The sequence below is a fragment of the Adiantum capillus-veneris genome, chromosome 13 (assembly GCF_014529385.1).
Source record: "Adiantum capillus-veneris isolate H3 chromosome 13, ASM1452938v2, whole genome shotgun sequence".
In the NCBI taxonomy this organism is placed as follows: domain Eukaryota; kingdom Viridiplantae; phylum Streptophyta; class Polypodiopsida; order Polypodiales; family Pteridaceae; genus Adiantum; species Adiantum capillus-veneris.
In genome coordinates, this window is record NC_140943.1 from 151,897,988 (window position 1) to 151,922,015 (window position 24,028).

Consider the following 24,028-nt stretch of genomic DNA (forward strand, 5'->3'; position numbering starts at 1 on the left):
AGCTGAAGCGTAAGGCACACTTTGCATGTCATTGGCTTCTTCCTTTGACTTGGGGCAATCATCCTTGGAGATTTTGACATATGGTTGTAATGGCACGCCAAGAGGCTTTGCTTCAGCCATGTTAAATTTGCCCAGCACCTTTTCAATGTACTTTTCTTGCGACAAATACAATATGCAATGGTCCCTTCGCCTTCTAACCCTCACTCCAAGTATATGTTCAACTGTCCCAAGGTCTTTCATTGAAAATGCAGGTTTCAGCTGCTCTTTAAGAGCATCAACAGTGCTTCTTTTCCTTGCAGCTATCAATATATCATCCACATAGAGCACAAGAATGATAGGGCTGCCATCCTCATCACGTTTGGTATACAAACAATGATCTGCATGGCTTCTTTTGTAACCATGTTTGAGCATGAAGCGGTCAAACTTCTTGTACCATTGTCTACATGATTGTTTCAGCCCATACAAGCTTCTATTGAGCATACATACCAAATGTTCCTTGCCAGGAATAACAAAACCCTCAGATTGCTTCATGTAAAGCTCTTCCTCCACATCACCATGCAAGAAAGCGGTATGTACATCCATTTGGTCCAATTCCAAATCAAGGGCAGCCACTATGGCAAACAATACACGCAAAGTGATCATCTTCACTACAGGAGAGAACACTTCCTAAAGTCTATGCCCTTGGTTTGAGCATATCCCTTTGCAACCAGCCTTGCCTTATACTTGGGTTTTGCATCAACTGTCTTGATTTTATACACCCATTTGTTAGGAATAGCCTTCCTACCTTTGGGCAATTCCACCAAATCCCAAGTATGATTAGAATGCAAAGCTTTAATCTCTTCCTGCATAGCAAGCTCCCACTTGTCGCTGTGCTCACATGTCTTTGCCTCTTTATACGTAAGAGGCTCTCCCTCATCTGTCAACATAATGTAATGCAAAGAGAGATCATATCTACTCACAATCCGTCTTGGACAAGTAAACTGCCTCACCCAATGATCCACATTATCCGGTAATGGGTCTACATCAGGTGGCATGATAAAATCATCAACAATGGGTTGCTGTACATCATTTTCAGCATTGTTTTGTGGCTGCAAATGCCCTTCAAGAGCCTCAATTTGCTGCCCAACATCATCTGGCTCAAAATCCACTAGATCATCTACATTTTCAGCCATATGTGGTGCATCTTGAGGGTCAAGGATAGGCCTAACAAGTGGCTGGTCATGCTAAAATTTGACCCTTTTATAGTCATGCTTTGAGGCACAATTGTTTTGAAGCAACCTTGCCTCATTAAAAACAATATCCCGGCTGCGTACAACCCTTTTGAGCTGAGGTAACTAAATCCTGTAACCCATTTCGCCTTCTTCACCATATCCCATGAAGAGGCCTTTAATGGACTTGGCATCTAGTTTGCTTCTCAACTCAGGTCTAATATGCACAAAAGCTTCGCAACCAAAAATGCGTAAGTAATCATATGAAGCAGGCTCGCCAGACCAAACCTCTTCAGGGATGTCACCTTTCAAAGACATGTGAGGGGATCGATTGCATATATGCATTGCAGTTTTCAAAGCTTCTCCTCAAAATCCATGAGAGAGATTAATTGTGGACAGCATGCATCTCACCCTCTCACAAAGTGTCCTATTGAATCTTTCAGCCACACCATTAGAAGAGGGGCTGTATGGCACAATAAGCTCCCTCTTAATGCCCAAATTTTCACAAAATTTATTAAATTCAGCACTTGTGAACTCTCCCCCATTGTCCGTACATAAGCATTTCAGCTTTCTACCTGTTTGGGTGGTCACAAATGCATGAAATTTCTTAAACGCATCAAAGGCTTCATCCTTAGATTTAAGCAAATAAACCCAAATTTTCCTAGAACAATCATCAACAAAGGAGACAAAATAGCATGCACCTCCCATAGACTTAGTAGGCATGCTACATACATCAAAATGTACAAGATCAAGCACACAAGATTTACGAGACACCGGAGTAATAAGAACGCTTTACTTGCTTGCCATATTGACATTCATTACAAAAGTCAAGCTTTGTGCCTTTAGCATCAAGCTTGTTCAAAGTACAAAGCTTAGAAAGGCCCTTTTGGCTCATATGGCCAAGCCTCTTGTGCCATAACTCCATGTGAGAGTTAATTTCAGCCAACGCAATAAACTTGCCCAACATGGCCTTTCCATGCATGCAGTAAAGTGTCCCTTTCTTTGTGCCCTTTACAATCAGCCTTGAGCCTTTAGTCATTTTCCATGATCCTCTCTCAAACAAGATGCTGTAACCATGCATATCCATCCGACCAACACAAAGCAGACTCTTCTTGATTCCCGGCACATATCTAACATCATGCAAGACAAGCTCATTTGTGCCATCTATGGAGAGATGCACAGTGCCAATACTCTCAATGGAACATGCATGATTGTTTCCAAGGTATACATGGCCATGCTTGCCTGCATCAAAAGTAGAGAAACACTCCTTGATAGGAGTCACATGAAATGAAGCACCGGAATCAACTATCCAAGTCGGGGATAATACATCATTGACAGTCAACAAAGCATCAATAAGATCACTCTTGGTGATCTGCATGTCCTATGAATGAACATTAAGAGAGGCATCAAGGTCATAAGCATCATCTTCTGACAAAGTGGCACACAAGATGTCCTCTATATATGACAGCTCCTCAATCACAACACTATAAGCCACATTGGCCTTCTCTTTGTCCTTTGAGTTGTCCTGTGCATCTGTCTTGACTTCCTTCTTCTCTTTCTTTTTGTCTCCGCCATTCTTTTTCCGTTCTAACTCGGCTTTGTAGTACCTTCAATCGGGTTTCTTGTGACCTTTCCTGCCACACTGATAGCAAGTCGCATCACCCTTGCCTTTGCTGGCATTTCCCCTTTCCTTACTCTTACTCTTACTCCTTTGTGCATAGAAATTCTTCTTCTCTGTCCTGCCTCTAACCATGTTGGCAGAGCTGCCTCCCTCTCCACCTGCTTTCCTCATGATTTCCTCATTCAAGATAGAACCCCTAACACCATCAAAGGTCAAATTGGGGTTATTCGACAATGAAACCACCAATGTTTCCCATGAATCAGGTAAGGTCATAAGCAAGAAGATAACTTTCAGCTTATCATCAAAAGGAGGCAAACCTGAATCATGTTGCTACAAAGTACCTGTAAACAACGACAAGTGCTCTGCAGCGCTCTTGGACTCGTCTAACTGCATGCCAACAAGTTTTCGCATCAAATGCACTTGGTTGACAGGCTCGTATTCTCATACATCGCCTTTAACTTCTCCCACACATCAAAAGCATTTGTAAGACCTTTCAAATCAATGACTGTCTCATCGGTCATGGCCATTTTGATGTATGTAACTGCCTTCCAGTTCAGGCTAACCCATGCTTCATCCGACATATCCTTTGGCTTTACCTGTTCAAGTGCCCCTTCACAATCCTTAAGAAATAGGATTCCCTGGATCCTGTCTTTCCAAAGGTCGAAACCTGTTCCATCAAACCTCCTAATCTCGAAGAGATTCTTCACATCCGAAGAAGATGAGGCCATATATGCACGAATAAGAGGGCTAATACGCTGAATTTTTGGGCAAAATGCACCAACACCGGAGTATAACCTCACAGAAGTGTACACTACATCTCCAAATAGTCACAGGAGCAATTTGGGGCAAAATGGGTCAATTTAGGCACAAAAAAACAATTTCTGAAATTTCTGCGCAGGAAATTTCAGCAAGTGAATTTGTACTCAAAAACAACAATTTTAGTTGTTTTTAGCCTCACAAGACATACATAAGGCTAATGCACAGCCTTTAGAAGCATGTATGAGCAAAAGCCCCAATTTGTAGCATCAAATATCAGAAAATTGAGCCACGAATGGTCATACATCGCCAAAACTTGTCAAATGTGCATAAATTGCATCAATTTGCACTTTCTTCAATGTAGATGCATCAAAAATACAGTTACAAGAACCTACGTAAATCTGAAATTTGTTGAAAATACCTGTTTTGGGACCTGTTTTTCAGCAATTTCTTTGTTTTCGGGTAGCGAGGACTTAGTAAAGATGTTCCCTCACCTTAATACATGATTTGCGAAACCTGTATTTTCCTGTCATAACCTGTAATTTACTGATTTTGACCTAATTTCAGCCTGTTTGAAGTCAATTTGACTAGCCGGGAGCCCTCTAGTGTCCGGGGACGAGTCCTTTGACGATAAAATTGCAAAACCTCGCGTGAAAGTTGACCTCGTTGGCTGAAAATCAGCGTTTGCAGGTTTGGAAGCAAACCCTAAATTTGCTCTGATACCAATTGATGAGTGCGCAACAATGTGTGCAAGTGATAGAGCACGAGGAGATGTGCAAGACTTGAGCCTTGGAGAGGAGGCGTTGGTGTGCAAAGATGGGGGCGTGAGAGGTCGAAGTAGGGGAGAGAGAGAGGCTGCACGATTCTTGTAAGGGGAATAAGTTGAGAGTGGATTGGGCTCTCATTCCCTTTATTAAAGTATAGGACCATTTTCAAGTTAGTGGCCAAGTTCAATGTGAACTTGGCCAAAGGTCACAAAAGGGGTCATTTGGGCTGGCCATTTGAGCCTTTAACCCAACAGGCACAGCCACAAAACAACCCTCACTCCGTAGCACCTGTCCCTGGGAGAAACTGGGACCGATTGGATGAATCCGAAGAGATGCCTGAACTCTAACACCCCTTCTTAGCTCTTGAAAAGAAACTCGGACCAAGAAGCTAGAGTGAGCAATTTGCAGCTGTAAAGAGAGGGTTTAGTGGACGAGGATATCTACTATAGAACTCCGAGGTCGATAATATATGGCCATCATACCATCCAACCACAACCCCGAAAGATGTCCGAGAAGTACAATGATGTCAGTATAAAGTAAATTCAGCTCTATCAAGAATCTCCTCAGGCCAACCGACTCACAAGTCGCACAACCATCATCTACAGAAGGTACTGTTGTTGACCGCTCCAAAAGTATACATCAAAATTGAGGGTAAAGGCTCATTACCGAGGCTACTAAGGAACTATATGTCCAATGACGAAGAACCAAAGAATTGCACCAAAACCATCGTATAGAATGATGAACTGCAAACTGTATCTGAAGGAACTTCATCAGAACTGAGACTGAAACTGTAACTGATCTTCAATTGTCTAGAACATCACATGAGAGAATATCACCCCACTCTCAGAGTGAATCAGGAATAAACATCCAACAGAAAGGAACACGCATCAATGAGACTGTAGCTAACATGGCAAGATCAAGAGAAGATCATGCTCCCAAGTTCTCCAAGAGAAGAACAAGGTGCTAAAGAAAGCCACCAAATAGATTGTCAATCTTGTTCGTTGCACAACTTGTGCACAAACTGACTCCCAAGCTGGCTCCACATTGTAACAGACTTGGACACTCCAAGTCAAGAATCAATCGCGACAGCACCAAATAACCACTTCAAACAATTCACAGATCACAATAGATTTGCACTGGCCCGGCGGAGTTCCATGCCTAGAGATATTGGCCCCAAAGACTGGCGCCCCTTTCGGTATTTCTTTTTGTATTAATCAGTTCAAAGTACAAGAGAGTGACTCGGGGTTCACTCTCAGACTCTGCGTCCAGATGCTCTGAGAAGTGAAGGCCCAAGCAAAGGTTTACAAGGGATGCCAAAAGCAGAGCCCCAAAAGCTCTTTTCCCTCTCTCACAGAGAGCTTCTGAAAGCAAAAGCAACTGCTCTCTCTCTCTCTCACAGAGAGTCAATGACTGAAAGCAAAAGCATCTCCTCTCTCTCTCTTTCTCATTGCGTAGAGAAAGCATCAGAAAATTGGGTCGCCCAGAAAAGCAGCCCGCAAATCCCGCTGCAAATCACGGAAATCCGTACCAGCTGCTGCCACGTGGCATCCCGGCAGAAATTAGGGTTTGCTGCAAATTAGGGTTTCAGCCAGAAATTAGGGTTTGCTGCAAATTAGGATTTTTGGCAGATTTTATGGTTTGCAGGAATTTTAGGGCTTCAGCCAGAAATTAGGGTTTCTGTTGTCCGCCACGTCATCACTTTGTGACATACCCCCCTCTTGAAAGCATTGTAATCGACCGCGATTACGCCTGCCAAACCGACAAAATCCATAAACCGTCTTAGCAGACACTGACTCTTAGTACCTACGTACTAGGGGCACACATCTAGCACATGTACCAAATCAACAGTCACATCACACGACATCACAGGACATTCAACATTCATTTGGATCTTAGAGCATGATTTATCGGCAATGTAGCTAAGAATTACATCTAGGTCCAATTGGGACCTCATCGATGTCCGATTGACTAACCCCTATTGCAACCATGTCTATTCGATCAAAATGCTGCAGTCATTTTGACTATCAGCTCCTGCACTCAAAAGAAGTGAAGAAACAAATCAGTATCATTATCAGGAATTCCATTTCATAAAGTCATCCAGCAGAATACTGTCAGCTCTCAGTATCCCTGAAGCTCAAAGAGACATCAGTGACTTTAGTATCAAAATCAAGGCATCTGTTGACAAAGGAGCGGAGTAACTCCCCTCTTGTGCATCCCACTGCACCAGATCTTCGGCCAAGCTGAATTTCCGGGTTCCGTTTGGAGTAGACTATGCTAAAACCAAAGCATCGAGGTAAAGTTTCACAATCCAAGGAGTATCTGCTAGGTCCTCCTCCTCCATCCACTTCGCATCAAATGCGGGAAAGTTCTTGAACTTAACCAAGAACCGCCTTCGGACTTTACCTTTAGTCTTCGTATCCTTATGTGCCAAATCTGTTCAGGAACAAGGTTTTCTTCCACTTCGGGTTGCTCATCAGGCTCCCCATCATCAGGCACATCACCCTTAACAGGTTTCAAGAGACTCACATGCAATGCATTGTGAATCTTCCAAGTATCTGGCAGTTTCAATCGGAAGGAGACATCATTTATCTTTTCAGTTATCTGGAAAGGTCCGTAGTATCGCATACTAAGCTTTGGAAAAAGCCTCTCCTTTTCCCTTTTTCTTTCGTAGGCATGCCTTCTCAAACCGTAAGAGCACCCAATCATCCTCCTTCAGTTTCAAGTCGTGACGATGGTGATCCGCTGCCTTTTTCTGTCGTTCTTGAGACTTCTGCAAAGTCTCGCAAACCTTGGCAAAAGCCATATCCATCTCGCGAATATTCATCCGCTTCAAATATCTAATCTTTCGTGCTCAGGAAGGATGGAACCTTCGCAACACTTTCAACAATCTCAAATGGCGTCCTCCCCGTCAAAGAGTGTATCGTGTTATTGTAGGCAAATTCCACCAAAGGTAGGTTCTTTTCCCATTGAGTCTTATGATCCAAGATACAAGACTTCAATAAATCTAAAACCACTGAATTGGCAATCTCAGATTGCCCTTCAATCTGCAAGTGGAACGATGACGAGAACTGCAACCGCGTGCCAATGTTCTCCCAAATTGCCTTCCAAAACAAACTCATAAATCTGGGGTCTTTGTCTTAGACAATCGTCTCAGACATGCCATGTAATCGGAAAATCATCGTGATTATTCTGTGTTCTCGGGAGATCAAAAATGAAATCCATTGCAATACTTTCTGCCATGTAATCGGAAAATCATTGTGATCATTTTGTGTTCTCGGGAGATCAAAAATGAAATCCACTGCAATACTTTCTGCCATGTAATCGGAAAATCATCGTGATCATTATGTGTTCTCGGGAGATCAAAAATGAAATCCGTTGCAATACTTTCCCAGGGGTGGGTGGGTATGGGTAAAGGCTGTAACAATCCCTGTGCCTTATGCCTGTCAAACTTGACCTTTTGGCATACTGCGCACAAACTCTTTCACATCCTTTTTGAGTCTCGGCCAAAAGAAGTATCTCTCTACCCCTTTCATGGTGGTAGCAATGCCACGGTGACCCGTAAAAAAGGTGGACAGTGGCATTCAGTCATAACCTTTTCCCTCAACGGTTGTGTAACGCACAACATGGTTTTTCTCATCAAGTAGCCTTCCCGAAGGGAGTATCCTGCTATTGTCTCCCCATCCCGTATCCGTGTGAAAATATCTGCAAAATCTGTATCTGTGGCATACTGGTCGACCATATCCTCGAAGCTCCTATGATGTATCGCGGAAAAAGCCAGAACCAATGGCTTCCGAGACAAAGCATCTGCCACCACATTCTTTTGTCCCTGCACGTGGACAATCTGGAAGTGAAACTGTGACAAGATGTTCGCCCACCGCATCTACTTTTCCAAAAGCTGCTTCTATGACAAGAAGTAGCGCAAACTCTGATGGTCTGTAAAGACAGTAAAATCCGCTCTGAGTAGGTAATGCCGCCACTGAGTAAGAGCATGGATAACCGTCGAAAGCTCTTTCTCATATATCTGTGCTGTCATCTCCGGCTAGAGAACAATCGGCTCTTGTAAGCAATGACATGGCCTTCTTGCATCAAGACCGCACCCAGACTACGACCACAAGCATCACAATATACTTCAAATGACTTCTGCAAGTCCGGCAAAGTCAAAAATGGTCCCGTAGTCAATTTCTCTTTCAATGTCTGAAAGGCAGTCACCTCTGTGGATCCCCACGAGAAAGGGACTCCTTTCTGTATCAAGAATATGCAAAGGGGAAGCAACCTCTACAAACTTTCGAATGAACCGTCTGTAGTACGAACACAGTCCCAAGAAGCTTTCAACTTCATGGACATTCTTCAAATCGGGCCAATCACGGATAGTGTCTATCTTCGCCGGATCCATTTGCACTCCTGTTGCTGAGACAAAGTGTCCCAAAAAAAATATCTCTGAAGCATATGATCTCTGTGTTCTGCTTCATTCTTGGAGAAAACAATGGTATCATCAAAGAAAGTGCCAACAAATAGCCTGTACTCTTGAAAAATCTTGTCCATCATCCGGTTTAAATGTCGCAGGAGCATTGGTTAAGCCAAAAGGCATCACCAAAAAAACTCAAATAACCCAAAAGTCGTCCGAAAGGCTGTCTTGTAGACGTCTCCCGGCGCGATTCGGATCTGATGATATCCACTCTTCAAGAATCCTGCTAAAGCATGAGGATCCCTGTAACCTTCGAGTATATCATCAATCCTAAGAATCGGAAATCTGTTCTTGATGGTGATTTTGTTGAGAGCGCTATAATCGATGCTCATTCTCCAAGATCCGTCTTTCTTCAAATCCAACAACAGTGGAGAGCAATACAGTGAAGTACTATGCTGGACAAGACCCTTTTCCAAGAGGTCTTTCACTGGGTTCATAATCTTTTCATTCTGTACTCGGCTCACACGGTTCGGTGGCCGGTTCGGTGGCGTGCTTCCAGGTATCAGGTCAATGGTCTGATCTTCAGGCCCTCTGAATCGGCATGAGTGTGGAGAAAAATCTTGGCGTTCTTTTGATCAGGTCAAAACATATTCAACCTTTATCCATCGTTCAGTTCTCTCCCAAAAGAATGAGTAAAGAAGCTGAAGTTCATCAAGTACAATCTCTAAGCCCTTCATTTATCAAAGTCGCTTTCTCGGCCCGGTAGGCAGCCACGTACTTCTTGTGGTACCAAGGGATCCTGAGTAGAACGTCACTCGCGTGCCCTGAACACCCCTGTCATTGCAAACGAAGTTTGCCAATGCTCGGTGTGATGGCAACATCCCATCCACAGGTGCCAGTCGAACTACCTCCGCCTGTGACGTCAGTCTGTCGGGCGTAATTCCAAATCGAGCCGCCAATTCCAAGTGAAAAGAAGTTGGCCTTGGCTCCTTCAAAAGAGCTTCCTGATCCTTCACTTTGCCCCAAAAGCGGCAAAGTTTGTACTTTCATTCGGTGCAGGTCCCATGCCATGTGGTACCAGTTCTGCTTTTCTATCTGCCTTTTCTGCCACGTTCCTCAGCTGCTCTCAACCTCTCAGGCCTGTCGTCGTCTTTATCATTCTGTTCTTTCTGTGCCTTTTAAGGGCACTTCGCGGAGATATGTCCATGTTCCCTGCATCCAAAGCACTTCCCCTCTCTGATGAAGCGAGCTCTCTCCTCGAGTAAGCTTGGGTCGTGCATCCTTTTTCTCTGGGTTGCTCTTTTTCTTTTTACTTTCATTCCCAGAAGTCTGTTCGGCTCGTTGTGTCATGGCCTCATCTGTGGGGTAGGTCAGACTGCCAGAGTGAATGGCAAAGCCCCACTTCGCATGACTCATCAACTCCTGAATAGAAGCTAGTGATCTCGGATCTCTGTAGGTAGACCTAAGGTAAACCGCTCAATCTGTTCTCTGAACGAGATCTTCTTGAATGAAGAGGCGGGTAGAAAAGAGCTCCAGAATCTTTCACACTAAGCATTGATTGTATCTTTCTTGGTCATCCGAAGATGGTTCCAAGCAGCTCGTATATCTCGTTCATATTCTTGCGTCAACCAAGAAGAAACAAAAAGCTTTTTAAATTTCAGCCATTTAACTAGCGCAGTCTTGTTTAAACGAAGCGTGGACCACCAAGTACGAGCATTCCCCTTAGAGTAAGAGGCAGCTCTCGGAATCTTGGAGTGCTCTGAATAGCGTCCTCCCACGAAAGCGATGTCAAACTGTTGTATAAAAGACAAAGCCTTCGAAGCATCTGAGTATCCTAAAAAAGTATCAAACTTGATCGAGTGGCCACCTTCCTTAAAACTCTCGGACTTTCTTGCTTTTATCTTCGAGAAAGTCATACTGGTTGGCTTTGTAAAAATTCTTCTTCTCCGCATAAAAGTTTCCGTCATCCGAATCTGAGCTGTCTATATAGACGAGTCCTCAGTAGAACTGTCAATCTCTGGGCGAGATTTAGCCTTCTTTGCCTTTTTCTTGCCCTTTCCAAAGCTTTGTTTCTTGCTTCGCTTTTTACCTTTTCTGTCTTCTTCGCTCGAATCTGAAGAGCTATAAGAACTGTCAGAAGAAGAAGAAGAAGAATTGGGTACTCCTTCAAATCGAACACGCTTCTTCTGTTTCTTTGCCTTATCAAAAGTTGACTGACGATCCAAATATCCTAAGAAGTCGGTGCTTTTTTTCTGCTTTTTGCCGTGCTTTTTGGCTTTCTTTTGCACGTCAAAAAGCTGGGCGATTCATGCATCAACCACCTCTTCTAATTCCTTCTCTGAATATTTCTTGTGAGTAGAAGGTTTCTTGAGAGTGGGTGTAGTGGTTCTCTGCCACTGCTCATGCACTTCCTAAAAAGAAGTCTCGCTCATATATTTTGCAAATTTTGGGTCCTTCGCAAAATTGAGCATCATCTTCGTTGCATCGCCGATCAACTGGCGTCGCTCCATCTTTCGTTGCTCCGCCTGAGTAGGCCGAGGCGGGCCATACTCTCTGCCGGAATCTTCGTTGTGATCCCTGCCCGCATCTCCAGATGCAGAGGGAGTCGACTGATCCTTGCGTGAAGCCATAGGTGCCGCGGAAAAAATTTGGGGATCGGATTTTCTGTAGAAGAGGAACCGGCCGTGCTCTGATACCACTGTAGCAGACTTGGACACTCCAAGTCAAGAATCAATCGCGACAGCACCAAATAACCACTTCAAACAATCCACAGATCACAATAGATTTGCACTGGCTGAGTTCCGTGCCTAGAGATATTGGCCCCAAAGACTGGCGCCCCTTTCGGTATTTCTTTTTGTATCAATCAGTTCAAAGTACAAGAGAGTGACTCGGGGTTCTCTCTCAGACTCTGCGTCCAGATGCTCTGAGAAGTGAAGACCTAAGCCAATTATTTAAAGGTTTACAAGGAATGCCAAAAGCAGAGCCCCAAAAGCTTGAAAGCAAAAGCCTGAAAGCAAAAGCTCTTTTCCCTCTCTCACAGAGAGCTTCTGAAAGCAAAAGCAACTGCTCTCTCTCTCTCACAGAGAGTCAATGACTGAAAGCAAAAGCATCTCTCTCTCTTTCTCATTGCGTAGAGAAAGCATCAGAAAATTGCGTCGCCCAGAAAAGCAGCCCGCAAATCACGGAAATCCGTACCAACTGCTGCCATGTGGCATCCCGGCAAAAATTAGGGTTTGCTGCAAATTAGGGTTTCAGCCAGAAATTAGGGTTTGCTGCAAATTAGGGTTTCTGGCAGATTTTAGGGTTTGCAGGAATTTTAGGGTTTCAGCCAGAAATTAGGGTTTCTGCTCTCCGCCACGTCATCACTTTGTGACACACATCCCCTTCTGAAGGGAGAGCACTTGAACCATGGATAATTTTCATAACTCTCCAACACTCTCTGCCTGTGTAATTGGATCACCCAAGGGATAGGCGAATCCAAAAGGAAGTAAAATATACCTGTGGAACCTGGAACTAAATCTGGGAGAACCAAGAAAACCGTCTCCCCATTGTAAAAAATGCTCGAGCTAACTGTAACTGGTTCCTAGTCCGAGAAGGACCACTATCCACCTGTACAAAAGATAACATGCCATTCTAAGGATAAGGAAAGTAGATGTGTCTTGAATGGTACAGTCTCCAGGGATCAATCTGGAAGACGAGGCATAGGAACTACTGCTCGGATGCACTAAGAAGAGCAACCCTCACACCATCCGAAAGACGAGGCAACCGCCAAAATGGCAAAGGAAAACATCCGCCATTCAAGGAGGGGTTTGGACCACTTTCCATAATTATTGGGTACCTAGATTAGAGATGCTTCGGTTTGTTCTTACTTGAGTTGAGGAGACATAGAGATTACTTGTTGAGGTGACCATAGAGACAGACTCGGCGGTAGGTTACGGACTATTTCAAGCTAGCCATTACCACTAGACAGCTAGACAGACAGGTTCTGCAGCAGAGTCCGAATCCCACCTCCACTAGAGGCACACTGATGATTGACCGTGCGATGGACCTAGGGAGATACAAGCGTCCACGATTACATCCCAACATAGACGGAGATTACAGAGGAGGATTCGGATTATTTTGGCGCACCACACACGATACACAGAAGGTTTTTGACCATGGAGGACATTTGAGGGGATCTGACACCGATCGATGTTGGCCTTCTTAGTAGCTTAAGTTTCTTGCATCCCTCGTTATTTGTACTTTTGTATTGACTAGAGAGTCACTAGTCTTTCCCCCACTTTAACTTTCACTACAACATTTTTCTTAGGATGTTAGTCTTTCTTTCTGCACACACAGACTTTGTATTAGATTCATCAGTTTGTAACTTGTTGGTCTCATAAGTCATTTTGGCCTTTTGTAGACGTTAATATATCATTTCATTTCATTTCTCTCTCTCTCTCTCTCTCTCTCTCACACACACACACACCGTGCACATTCTAGACACCCTTGCACACGTCTACAACAAAGCCTATGTAGATACAAATGCACACATGTAGAAACACATAGAAAACACATGCACACGCATTACCTCAAAGATGGGCCTTACTTCTTCACGAGGTGAACCCTTGACCAACTTTTTGTATTTCTTAATCGTTTTCGCATCCTCAAACTCTTTGTCCTTCTTTCCTGAGACCACAATCAGAAATAATTAAGACTATTAGAGCAACTCTCTCTCTCTCTCTCTCTCTCTCTCTCTCTCTCTCTCTCTGGTAAAATAGTGGGACTTGGTAACCTTTTGTATTACATAATCAAAATTACACACCCGAAGGCATTACATCAGCCCATAGGCGCACACATAAAAGATCTGTGTCACTTGACACATCCAACCCCATGTGTCCGTGGACAAGCTACAGCACGACAAGGGTTCAGTCAGTCCAGTCAGTCTAGATTTGGAAGTGATCTGGCAATTTTGTGAGTCTGTTCGCACACCGTGCATGACCAGTCACTTAGATTAGATGCATATCCTCTGGCTGCACACAGCATGATCATAAGCATTCCCATCAGAATCCATCAGAATCCTTCAGGGGAATTTTCTAGTGCATTTAGCCTATTTTCCGTATTTTTGACATTTTTCACTTATTATTTTTCAGTGACTTTTGTTGGAAAGTAGGTAGGGCGAATTGAGTAAGTTTGTATATAAGCAAACCTAAACTAGCACTAATTGGCAGAAGAGGCAACAGGAGCCCAAGCTCAACAGGCAACTTCTCAGCAAGACCTTTGGTGGACTTTCCTCCAAGCAAAGACATCCCCACACCTAGCGTTTTTCCTCAAGCTTCATCGCCATAGATTTGCTCTTGGCTAGCGTTTCCTCAGCAAGAAGTCATCGCCAGCAGGCCCCAGCATCTAGCGTTATTGAAGATCTGCAGCCCTAGCATTTTTGGAGAGTTCTAGCCTTTGCAGATTTTCAGCGTTTACAGATTTCAGCCTTGGCGATTTTCAACAATGAAGACCTTCAATTTCAGCAATGAAGACCTGCAGTTTCAGCCCTAAAAGACCATCAGTTTCAGCCCTAAAGAACATCAGTTTTCAGCCGCAACAAATTTCAACCCATAGCGTTTTTGGACAGCAGATAAAGAGTAGCAGATTTCAGCCCTTAGATCGGTCTCGCCATCACCGTCGTCGTCATCGATCTAGCCTAGACTTGCATCAGTCATATGCATTCAATTGTACCAGTTTGTGCAATCAATAGTAGACCACTCTCGCCGACGAGAGTGGAGCCTTCGGAGGAGGGTTTTACAACGTCTTTGGTGTCGTATTTCTCTTCTCTCTCTATCTCTCAATCTCATACACTTGCACGCACAGTGTCCATTCACTTTGTTTGTGATCATTGCACTCTCTCATTAAGAACGGAAGGCTCTCCCTTCCATAAGAACAAAGGGAACCTTGAGCACAGTTCAGAGCACTCATCTTGAGCAAAGTTCAAACATTCATTCCACTGCACCTAACAATCTGATAGTCACAAAAACCCCTAAAATATTCTATGGTTACAAACCATAGGGGAAAAACTACCAGTGATGCAAAGTTTACAAAAGATGGGTAATACAACAAAAGCTAGGAGCAAGGGAGTGAGGGAAGAAAGCAGTAGAGAGTTGAAGTAGAATAGGCCAGCCTGACGTCGAGAGGACACCACCGAAGAATCTCCAATAGCCAACTCCAAGTCTCCAAGGCCATATACAACGGCGCATCCCAGCAGAAGAGGCATTACCGCCGCAAGAAGACTTTGCACCGAAAATCCGGGAGGAGAGCCTCTAGCCATCTCTAGCAATGATCAACAGAGCTATGACATTCTTCAACCTGCAAGCAGAAGCAGTATATGGTGCAAATCTGAAGGCGAGGCTAGAACCGTCCAACACGCCCACTAACCCACACCCACCAAACCAATTCAAAACCTAAATCACCCATCAAACAGGAGAAAAACCAAAAAAGAACAAGCAATAAACAGGCGGAACATGCAACCATACACACACACACACCTCAACCACAGGCAGTCGTCCAAAATGCACTCACCCCAAGCACATGCAGATCCACAAGCACAAGCATCACACACAAAAGAAATAAGGGCATACAAGCAAGCAAGCTAAACAAACTAAAAGCATGAGAAACAAAGAAAAATACCTACGTAAAAACAGCAATCAGAACAAAACAAAAAAAAACCGATGCAGGCAGCATAGGTGACATAAGAGGGGAACAGACATCTGGTGAAGGCGGCCAAGTAGAGCATCTACGATTCTCTCTCTCTCTCTCTCTCTCTCTCTCTCTCTCTCTCTCTCTCTCTCTCTCTCTCTCTCTCTCTCTCTCTCTCTCTCCCAAAATTATCACTTGAAAAATCTCCCCCCAAATAGTACCTATTTTAATTTTTGAGAGCAAGTACATCAATGCTTACATAGCACGCCCGTAGGCATCAAACAAAAAATTGTAAAAGGAGATACAACTAGGCACGTAGCCAAACGGAAAAGCCTAATGGCCAAGACAGAAACCCTATCCTAAAGAGAGTAAAAAGTGCCCTGGCAAGCTGAATGGAGAGAGGATGGCAGTAACCACTAAAAGCTAGGTACTTCGATCAAAAGCTCATTCTGCAATTGTAAATCAAGAACCTGAGCCACCAAAAGCCACCAACGGTGAAGATGACAGTGAGCAGCTACGAGAAGCTCAATGTCGGGCAAAGACTGCCAGCTAGTAAAATTTGACAGCAAAAGGTAATGGAGGAACAGAAGTGAGAGAGCAGTAAGGGACAAAGGTTAGGGTGAAGAGGCAATTGACATCACCAAGAGACTTCAGCAAGATGGCACATGGTGGGTAACAAAGCACTGCACCGGAGCAAACAAGGAGCTTTCATCCAGAAGAGCGTGCAGTCCACTTGTTGAAGGTGGCTCCTGAAGACCATAGCTGAAGAGGAAACTCCAGGGAAACACTGCAGGAAGCTCTGAAAACTACATCCAAGTGAAAACCGTCCGTCAAAAGAGTCTTGGGAGAGCGAGGAGAGAGAAACCAAATAAACAAACAAAAACAAGAACAATAAACTGGAAGGACATGCATCCATGCACACACACGCTCTCTCTCTCTCTCTCTCTCTCTCTCTCTCTCTCTCTCTCTCTCTCTCTCTCTCTCTCTCTCTCTCTCACACACACACACACACACACGAAAGCAAGTCCTCAATGGGCAACGAAACACACAAACTTGCACTCACACCTATGCACATACACACACTTTGTGTTCAAAGTACAAGAGAGTTGACGAGTGCTCACTCTCAGACTCTACGTCCAAATACTCTGAGAAGTGAGGCCCAACCAGCTTATTTATTGGTACAAGGGATGCCCAAAAGCAAAGCCCCAAAATCTTATAACATTAAAAGCTTCTCAACTCCAAAAGCTTCTCAAAATTAAAGCATGATGCCCAAAAGCTGGCCAACGTAATTTTCGGAATTCCGTACGGCCTTTCAACACAAAAAGCAGAGCATCCGTATTGTTGTCCGTACAGCCTACCACGTCAGCATGTTAGCGCTTTTTGCAGCGGATTTTCTGTTCGCTACCACATCAACCTGTCGGCGCATTTCAGACAGCAGGGTGTGTGAGTGTATATCCGGGGACCAGCCACGTCACCAGTTTATGGTATACCCTCCTCTTCAAAGAAGTGTAATCACCCTCGATTACGTCTGCAAAGTGTATATCCGGAGACCAGCCACGTCACCAGTTTATGGCATACCCTCCTCTTCAAAGAAGTGTAATCACCCTCGATTACGTCTGCAAAACAAACAGAGGCCATAAACTGTCTTAGTAGACACTGACTGTTAGTACCGACGCACTAGACACAACACATCTAGCACATGTACCAAATAAACAATCACATCACAGGACATCACTTAACATCATAGGACATCACATGACAAATCACATTCAAATTCATTCCAAATCTCAGACCATGATTAATCGGCAATGTATTTAGTAATCACATCTAGATCGAGTCAAGACCTCACAGATGCCCGATTAACTAATCCTTATTGCAATAATGTCAATACAGATTTATGAGACCAAAATGTTGCAGTCATTTCATCTTTGAGTTCCTACACTCAAACAAGTCAAGTACAAATCAATCAGTTTCATTTTCGGGAATTCCAGTTCATAAAGTCATACAGCAGAATACTGTCAGCCCAACAGTGTCCCTGAAACCCAAAGGGACATCAGTGACTATATCAAAAATCGGGGTAATCCGTTGACAAAGGAGCGAAGTGACTCCCCTCTTGTGCAAGCCCGCTGCACTAGATTCGCCCATGCTGAAATCGGGGTTCTATCGGAGTAGAGTATGCTAAACCGAATGCTTCAAGATAAAGTTCCAAAATCTAAGGAGTATTGCTAGGTCCTCCTCCTCCATCCACTTCGCATCCAATGCAGGATAGTTCTTGAATTTAACCAAGAACCGTCTAATCACTCTACCTTTAATCTTTCTATCTTTGTGTGCCAATATCTATTCTGGAACGAGTATCTCCTGGCTTTCCTCCACTTCGGGTTGCTCATCGGGCTCCCCCATCATTGGGCACATCGCCTTTAAAAGGCTTCAAAAAACTCACATGAAAAGCATTGTGAATCCTCCTAAGTATCAGGCAGCTTCAGTCTAAAGGAGACATCATTTATCTTTTCTTTTATCTGGAAAGGTGAAGGAGAGCAAGCACTATGAAGAGTTCATTGACGACATAAAGCAGAATAAGAAAGATGAAGACCATCAACATGGAGATGAAGAAAAGAAGAATGAAGATGACAACCACGACAATGATTGTGAAGATGATGAAAAAAGCACCTGTTCGAGGGGATTGGCCTATTTGACACATGTATGAATGAATAAGTGTGTATATCATAATCCTAAGCCCAAGGGGAGGGTTGTTCGGAATGGGCTTCGGCCTATGATCTCGGCTTTCTTTGTGAACCTTTCCTTGAAAGTATGATGATTTGTATCCATGAGACTTCCCTCTAATCAATTGGGCATCCTAGGTGGTGTAGCATGCCAAAAGTAGCCCCAAGTCATAGTATACCCCATGAGGTGTCTTCCTAAACATAGTATAAGCATTTTGGAAGAGTTATGAGCTTAGAAAAACCCCTTAAAAGTGTGGATACGAGCTTACAAGTTGTCTTGGCTGATTTGGAAGCTTTGTATGAGGTCATCAATGATGTCAGAAAAGAAGCCTAGCCTAGCTCTATATAAAGAGCCTTCTTGTAGTCATTTCCTTCTTCAAGCAATAAGATAAGCATTTTGTGTCTACGCTCTATTCCAATTCTCTTGTGTAATTCTTGTGTGCTTAAGTGTTAATTAGCATGCCATTACCATGAATGGTTCTCTCTCTCATCCTCCCTAATCCTATCAATCATGACCAATGACCATAGCCCTAAGTGCCAACAAGCAATCCTGCATACATTATGATCCACATGAAATAACACATCCTACGGCTGATCCTGAGGGTGTAGATGCATGACCTAAAATGTTGCTGAAAAGCGGGGTAGATACGTGGTCCTACCATGAAGTGGACGGTGAGGTGGGTGTTGTGTCCATAAAATAAGCTTCCTCCCAAGAGAGACAACGTACTCAAAAAAGGAAAGAAGTTTAGCCTCTCTCTCTCTCTCTCTCTCTCTCTCTCTCTCTCTCCAGCTTTATCGACCTCTAACTCTATAACCCTCTGATGAAGCCAACGATTCAGCTACTGCCATCCTAGCGTGAGAGAGAGAGAGAGAGAGAGAGAGAGAGAGAGACTCACGCAAATCGGCAAGGTTGAAGCGAGGCTTCGACTTGGCATTCACAAAAGCAGGAAGTGTAAGACCGCCTCCCCTACTACCAAGGCGCTGCCTGGTCTTCTCCTTCGCGCTTCCGGACATGTGAGAGAGAGAGAGAGAAAGAGAGAGAGAGGGGGGTGAAGGAAGAACCAGATGAGTTTTTGAGCGCAAGACGTCGTATAGAGAGGGAAATGACCCAATTTCTATGGTCAAAGGTCGTCCAATTTTCAGCAATTGACACCTGTCCTGGTTTGGGAGTATTATCTTTACTTACTTTTTGTTTTCACTAGTGTGGCCGGCAATAGCGTAAGCACTTTCCCAATGCATCAATATCTGTTCTAAGCATTTGTACACTCAGATTTAAGGTCCTAAACCTTGACTCTTGTCGTAGATCATAGCATTGCAGCTCCTGTTGGATCCGTTTAAACAATGAATCTAGTGGAGATTCATCTGCCGCTCTACTCAGACCATCATCTTGGGGCTGCTCTAATAGCACCACAATATTGTCAACATGTTCCTTTCCATGTGAGTGTTTTGGGAATTCGCCATCAATTGTGCTCAAAGAGAATTCAGTTGTGATTGTTGCAAGAGGGGTGAGTTGCCTATTTGTAACATGTTCTTCGAGCTCCGTTGATAGGAGAACCTCGACTACCGGTGTTGGAGGTATTTCGACATATCCCCAATTCACAGCATCCTTCAAGCCTCTTAGTTTTCTTATGATGGCAAATTTAGAGGCATAGGGTGCTGGACTTTTGCCATGCAGAACCCACTCTTCTAGCACCACTGTTGGAATTCCCAAGAATCAATCGACTGGCATATCTCATAGATAAGATTTTTTTATCTGGGTCATCAGATCTTCTGGAGCAGTTAGGCCGGACCTGGAGTTCTCAGCTTCTTACAGTTGACTGATGTCGGAGCCGCTTATAGTGGGGTAAAAAGCCAGAATATCAATCCATGCTTTTGTTCTCCCATGGTTCAATGACATCCCCTCCAAAAAAAACGCACCACAGGACCAACATTGCCTTTCAAGAAGGATGTCCAACAATAGCCAAGGTGGTAGCACTCATAATCATCGCAAAGGGGTGCGTAGCCTCACTTGCAGTCTAGTAAAAAGTCCAGATGGTATCAGATGCATTGAAGTTTCCTAACATTTCAGTCTCCTCCCAAAGAAGGCTTCATGCTGTGAGATATTAAATCGGGTACCACTTTTGGACATACAACCTGCTTTTGCTTTACCAATGCGGGGAAAAGCAGCATCTGTGAGGAGTGAGCATTATATGTTGTGCTTGTTCTCTCCTTAAAGAAAAGCACCATCTCTTCAAGCTGGTACTCGTCCTTGCATCCTTGCTTCCTCAGTAAATCTCTGATCTCTCTATCCTCCATAGTGACCGATCGTGCGCTCTTGAAGTATCCCCATATGGTCTTTTCTTCTCGATAGTCGGCTGCGAAGAGATTGCATATGAACTTATAGCACTGACAGATCTTCCACACTTGAAGTATTCCTACATGCTTCTTGTGTCATATAGGCTGCCAAGAGATTGCCAATGAATTTATTGCAAAACCGCCCACTATCCATACCTCGTGTCCGGCTAATTGGCTTGCGAAGCAAACCACAATATGCTAGAATTCATAAGGGTGCCAATAATGATTGGTAAAGTGTTGTCTTGCCAGCTTCTCCATGGCCACAAAGAAAGAGCTTGGCCACAGATGGCTTCACCTGAGGCACTTGCAAGAGTTGGCCAGACCTGTAGATGGAATTTCGACGCATGATGGACATGGCTTTGGCCTTTGCTGTAGGATTTTGTTATTCAAGGAGCACCAACGTGCATAGCGAGAAGTTGTGGATCAAGGACTGGGCGAGCTCCCACTCTTGGCTCTCGTCAAATACATGTCTTGATCTACATTTTCCAGCCGAGAGCAGGGAGCAAAGAGGGAGAGCAAGTAGTCAGCCAGGCTTTCGGCTATGCCGCTGACCTCCACGCCAAGCTGGGTCCAGAGGCTGGTACGCTGGAGGCGTAGGGCTTGAAGGGGACTTTCCTTCATGCAACTCAATGAGGGAAGGCGTGCCATGTCCCGCGTGGTAGCAAAATGACAGGGCCTGGCTGAGCTTGTGTGCACTAGCAGAGGGTAGGGAGAGAAGAGTGTGTGCAAGGCCAACGCGTGGGTGTCGAACGTGGAAGCAAGGACTGCTAGAGAGGGGTAGGTGTTTAACAATAAACACAACCCACTAAACCCGCTGATCAAGGCTAGGCCCGCAGGTCAAGGAAAGAAAACCGGCAGCTCAAGGCGAGTGAGTGCAAGTAAAGGGAGATCCACATGGGTGAGTTTGGTATTTCTCCAACGTGGCAACAAAGGTGGAGGGAAATAGACAGGCCTTGCATCTATTTGCTACCACGTGGCTATTCACCCTTGCCGATAATAATATAATATAGAAGAAGCCTTTGGCAATGTCATGCCTACATGGCAGAAGCCTTTGGCAGACCTTGAGGCTGTGGGTGCATGGAAATGTAGCCACGTGGAGCTTCAAGGCTGTCTTTTTAATGTAGTATATAGATTAAGGATTTTTTCATAGTCAGCAGCGATTCTCGGAACACTACGTTGCTAGTGCACGCGACCATTTGGTGCGCCGTCCTCATTCAACACCGTGTCAAATTCCCAGGCGCTTGTGCAGTGTCACTTTCGTCATCAATGTCGATGTTTGTTTTCTTCCTCCTCGACTCCTAACTCCTCAGCCCGAGCTGCCAGAGAGAGAGAGAGAGAGAGAGAGAGAGAGAGAGAGAGAGAGAGAGAGAGAGAGAGAGAGAGAGAGTCTGGTCGCGCAGTGGAGCATGCAAAGCAGGATGGGGCCAAGGGAGCTTGAGTCGCGGTGGAGTACGCAAGCGTTGTGTTTGTGTTTGTGTTTCTGTTTCTGTGTGTGTGAGAGAGAGAGAGAGATAGAGAGAGAGAGAGAGAGGAGAGAGAGGGTGGTGAGAGGGGGGGGGGGGGGGGCTGTGATTAATTGACACCCCCTCTGTCAGGTGGGATCTACGGTCCCTATTGATTGGGGGATCCGTTTTGCACCATCCGATGGTGGGTTAATCCCCAAGTGATCACTATGTGATCACAATTAAAGTGAAATCCACTTAAACTTAATGTGAACATCAAGTGATCCCCGTGTGAATCCCAATCAAGATGTGATCACCTTGTGAACGCACTTATTTCAAAGTGATCACGGTGTGACCTCAAGCATCCCAAAGTGATCTTGAAGTGAACACCATGTGATCCTCACCCCATCATTTTTGTTACATGACCAAACGTTCTCACCTCCATTTCAAGTAGTGGGCGATAGCTTAATGGAAGAGCCTTGGTCTCCGATGTGGTAGGTGGAGGGTTCAAGTCGCGGGGACTCAACCGTTTATTCTTTTTATTCCTAAGAATAAACGAACGGTCGAGATCGTTTGAAGATCGTGGACCGTTGATCCCACCTGACAAGGGGGGTGCCGGGGGGGGGAAGCGCACGGTGTGTGAGAGAGAAGAGAGTTCTGGAATTCAGAGGCCCAGGTCTTGTGACGACCATAATAAAAACTCCTAATTTGTGGAAATTCCCAAACTACCCCTCAAATTTCTAAAATTCCAAAACACTCTCAATATTTTGTCATAAATTCCCAAAATGCCCTTCAATTTTTTCAAAATTCCCAAAATACTCATGCTCGTGAGATTAAAATTCTGTAATTTTTTGTAGCTTTTCAAAAGAAGACTTATTGTTTATCAATACAAATACAAGATGCTAAAACTAGAATTTGAGTCGGTTATGTAGGCTTTGGAGAAGAATTGCTTCATTGTTTTTAGAAACAGGTGCCCTTTTTTGCAAGGTAATTTGTGACGAATTACACGCTAAGCACTCAAAAACGGACCTTATTGCCAAAAAAAAAATAAAAATTAGAAAACCTTGAACAATCCAACCAAAATAGATACATTTGAAATTCAAGGGTTATTTTGGGAATTTCCATGGTATTTTGGTAATTTTCCCTAAAAACTTTTTGGTAGTGCCACACCTAATTAGGGCTAGAAAAATACATTTTTCCTAATTGAAGAAAATAAGGGCAAACTTGAAATTTTTAGGTCAAAATATGAAGCTTTTGCCGGTAGTTACAATAAAACTTGTGAAAATTTCCCGATTTTCTTCAAGGCAAACTCAAAATCTAACCGCGATTTTAGGATTTAAGCCGGTTAAAAAAACACTAGACCCTGGTTTTTTTCTAACAATGCACCTAATATCTTGCAAGTTCCACTAGCAATGCACACCTAAATCCCCACAGAGCTTTTAACTGAAGATCTTGCAAGTTTCACTAGCAATGCACACCTAAATCCCCACATAGTTTTTGATTGAAGAATGTGCTCGGCGACGCTGCTCCAGTCTTGCTCGTCAATGAGTCGTCATGCACGACACTGTTGATGGGTGAATCTTGATGAAGTTGTTCAATGCCATGATGTCGATTGTAACTATCATAGACCATTTGGATTTACACCACTTAGTTAAAACCATTGTCTTAGTTAAAATCTTTTTTTTGGGGCCATTTGGATTAGTAAGGTGCACACTTAAAATTCTCCCGGTTTTAAAGCTAAAGTTTGAAACTTGCGCCGGTAATCACACTAAAACTTGTTTGAATTCCCCGGTTTTCTTAAAGGCAAGCTCAAAATCTAATCGGGATTTCACAATTTTTGCCGGTTTTCAACCATTGGACCCTTGTTTTTTTCCAAACGTTGAGCCAAAGCCCAATGCATTTGCAATCGAGATCTCAATTTGTAGGGTTTGTCACTATTTTCTTGCATATTTTTTTGCTTTTACTTCCCTTTCCCATGGCTTGCAATTGACTTATCTCCATTTTGATCGGCTCAAGGCTAAGTTGAGGCAAACCTTTCTCTAACACTGGTGCCAAGGAAATGTTCTCTTAAGCTCGTCTTCCATTTTTAAGAACAAAGCTTAAAGCTCT

The 24,028-nt window shown here is 44.0% G+C and overlaps 1 protein-coding gene and 1 long non-coding RNA gene across 2 annotated transcripts in view; both read right to left on the reverse strand.

Moving 5' to 3' along the window:
- LOC147445096 (rRNA-processing protein) overlaps nucleotides 1-21,125 on the reverse strand; it is a 38,715-nt gene extending 17,590 nt beyond the window's left edge. The window contains exons 1-5 of the mRNA XM_086527573.1: nucleotides 20,944-21,125; nucleotides 20,773-20,846; nucleotides 19,430-19,838; nucleotides 19,040-19,110; nucleotides 13,328-13,425 (exon numbers count right to left, since the gene is read on the reverse strand). Of these exons, the coding sequence (XP_086383699.1) occupies nucleotides 13,328-13,425; nucleotides 19,040-19,110; nucleotides 19,430-19,838; nucleotides 20,773-20,846; nucleotides 20,944-21,125 (834 nt within the window). The remainder of the gene's footprint in view (nucleotides 1-13,327; nucleotides 13,426-19,039; nucleotides 19,111-19,429; nucleotides 19,839-20,772; nucleotides 20,847-20,943) is intronic.
- LOC147445097 (uncharacterized) lies at nucleotides 14,913-18,406 on the reverse strand. The gene is made up of 2 exons (XR_015190082.1): nucleotides 16,545-18,406; nucleotides 14,913-16,229 (listed from the first exon to the last, which is right to left on the reverse strand). It is a non-coding gene; the product is annotated as an uncharacterized LOC147445097 (long non-coding RNA).
- Nucleotides 21,126-24,028: the final 2,903 nt, after the last annotated feature.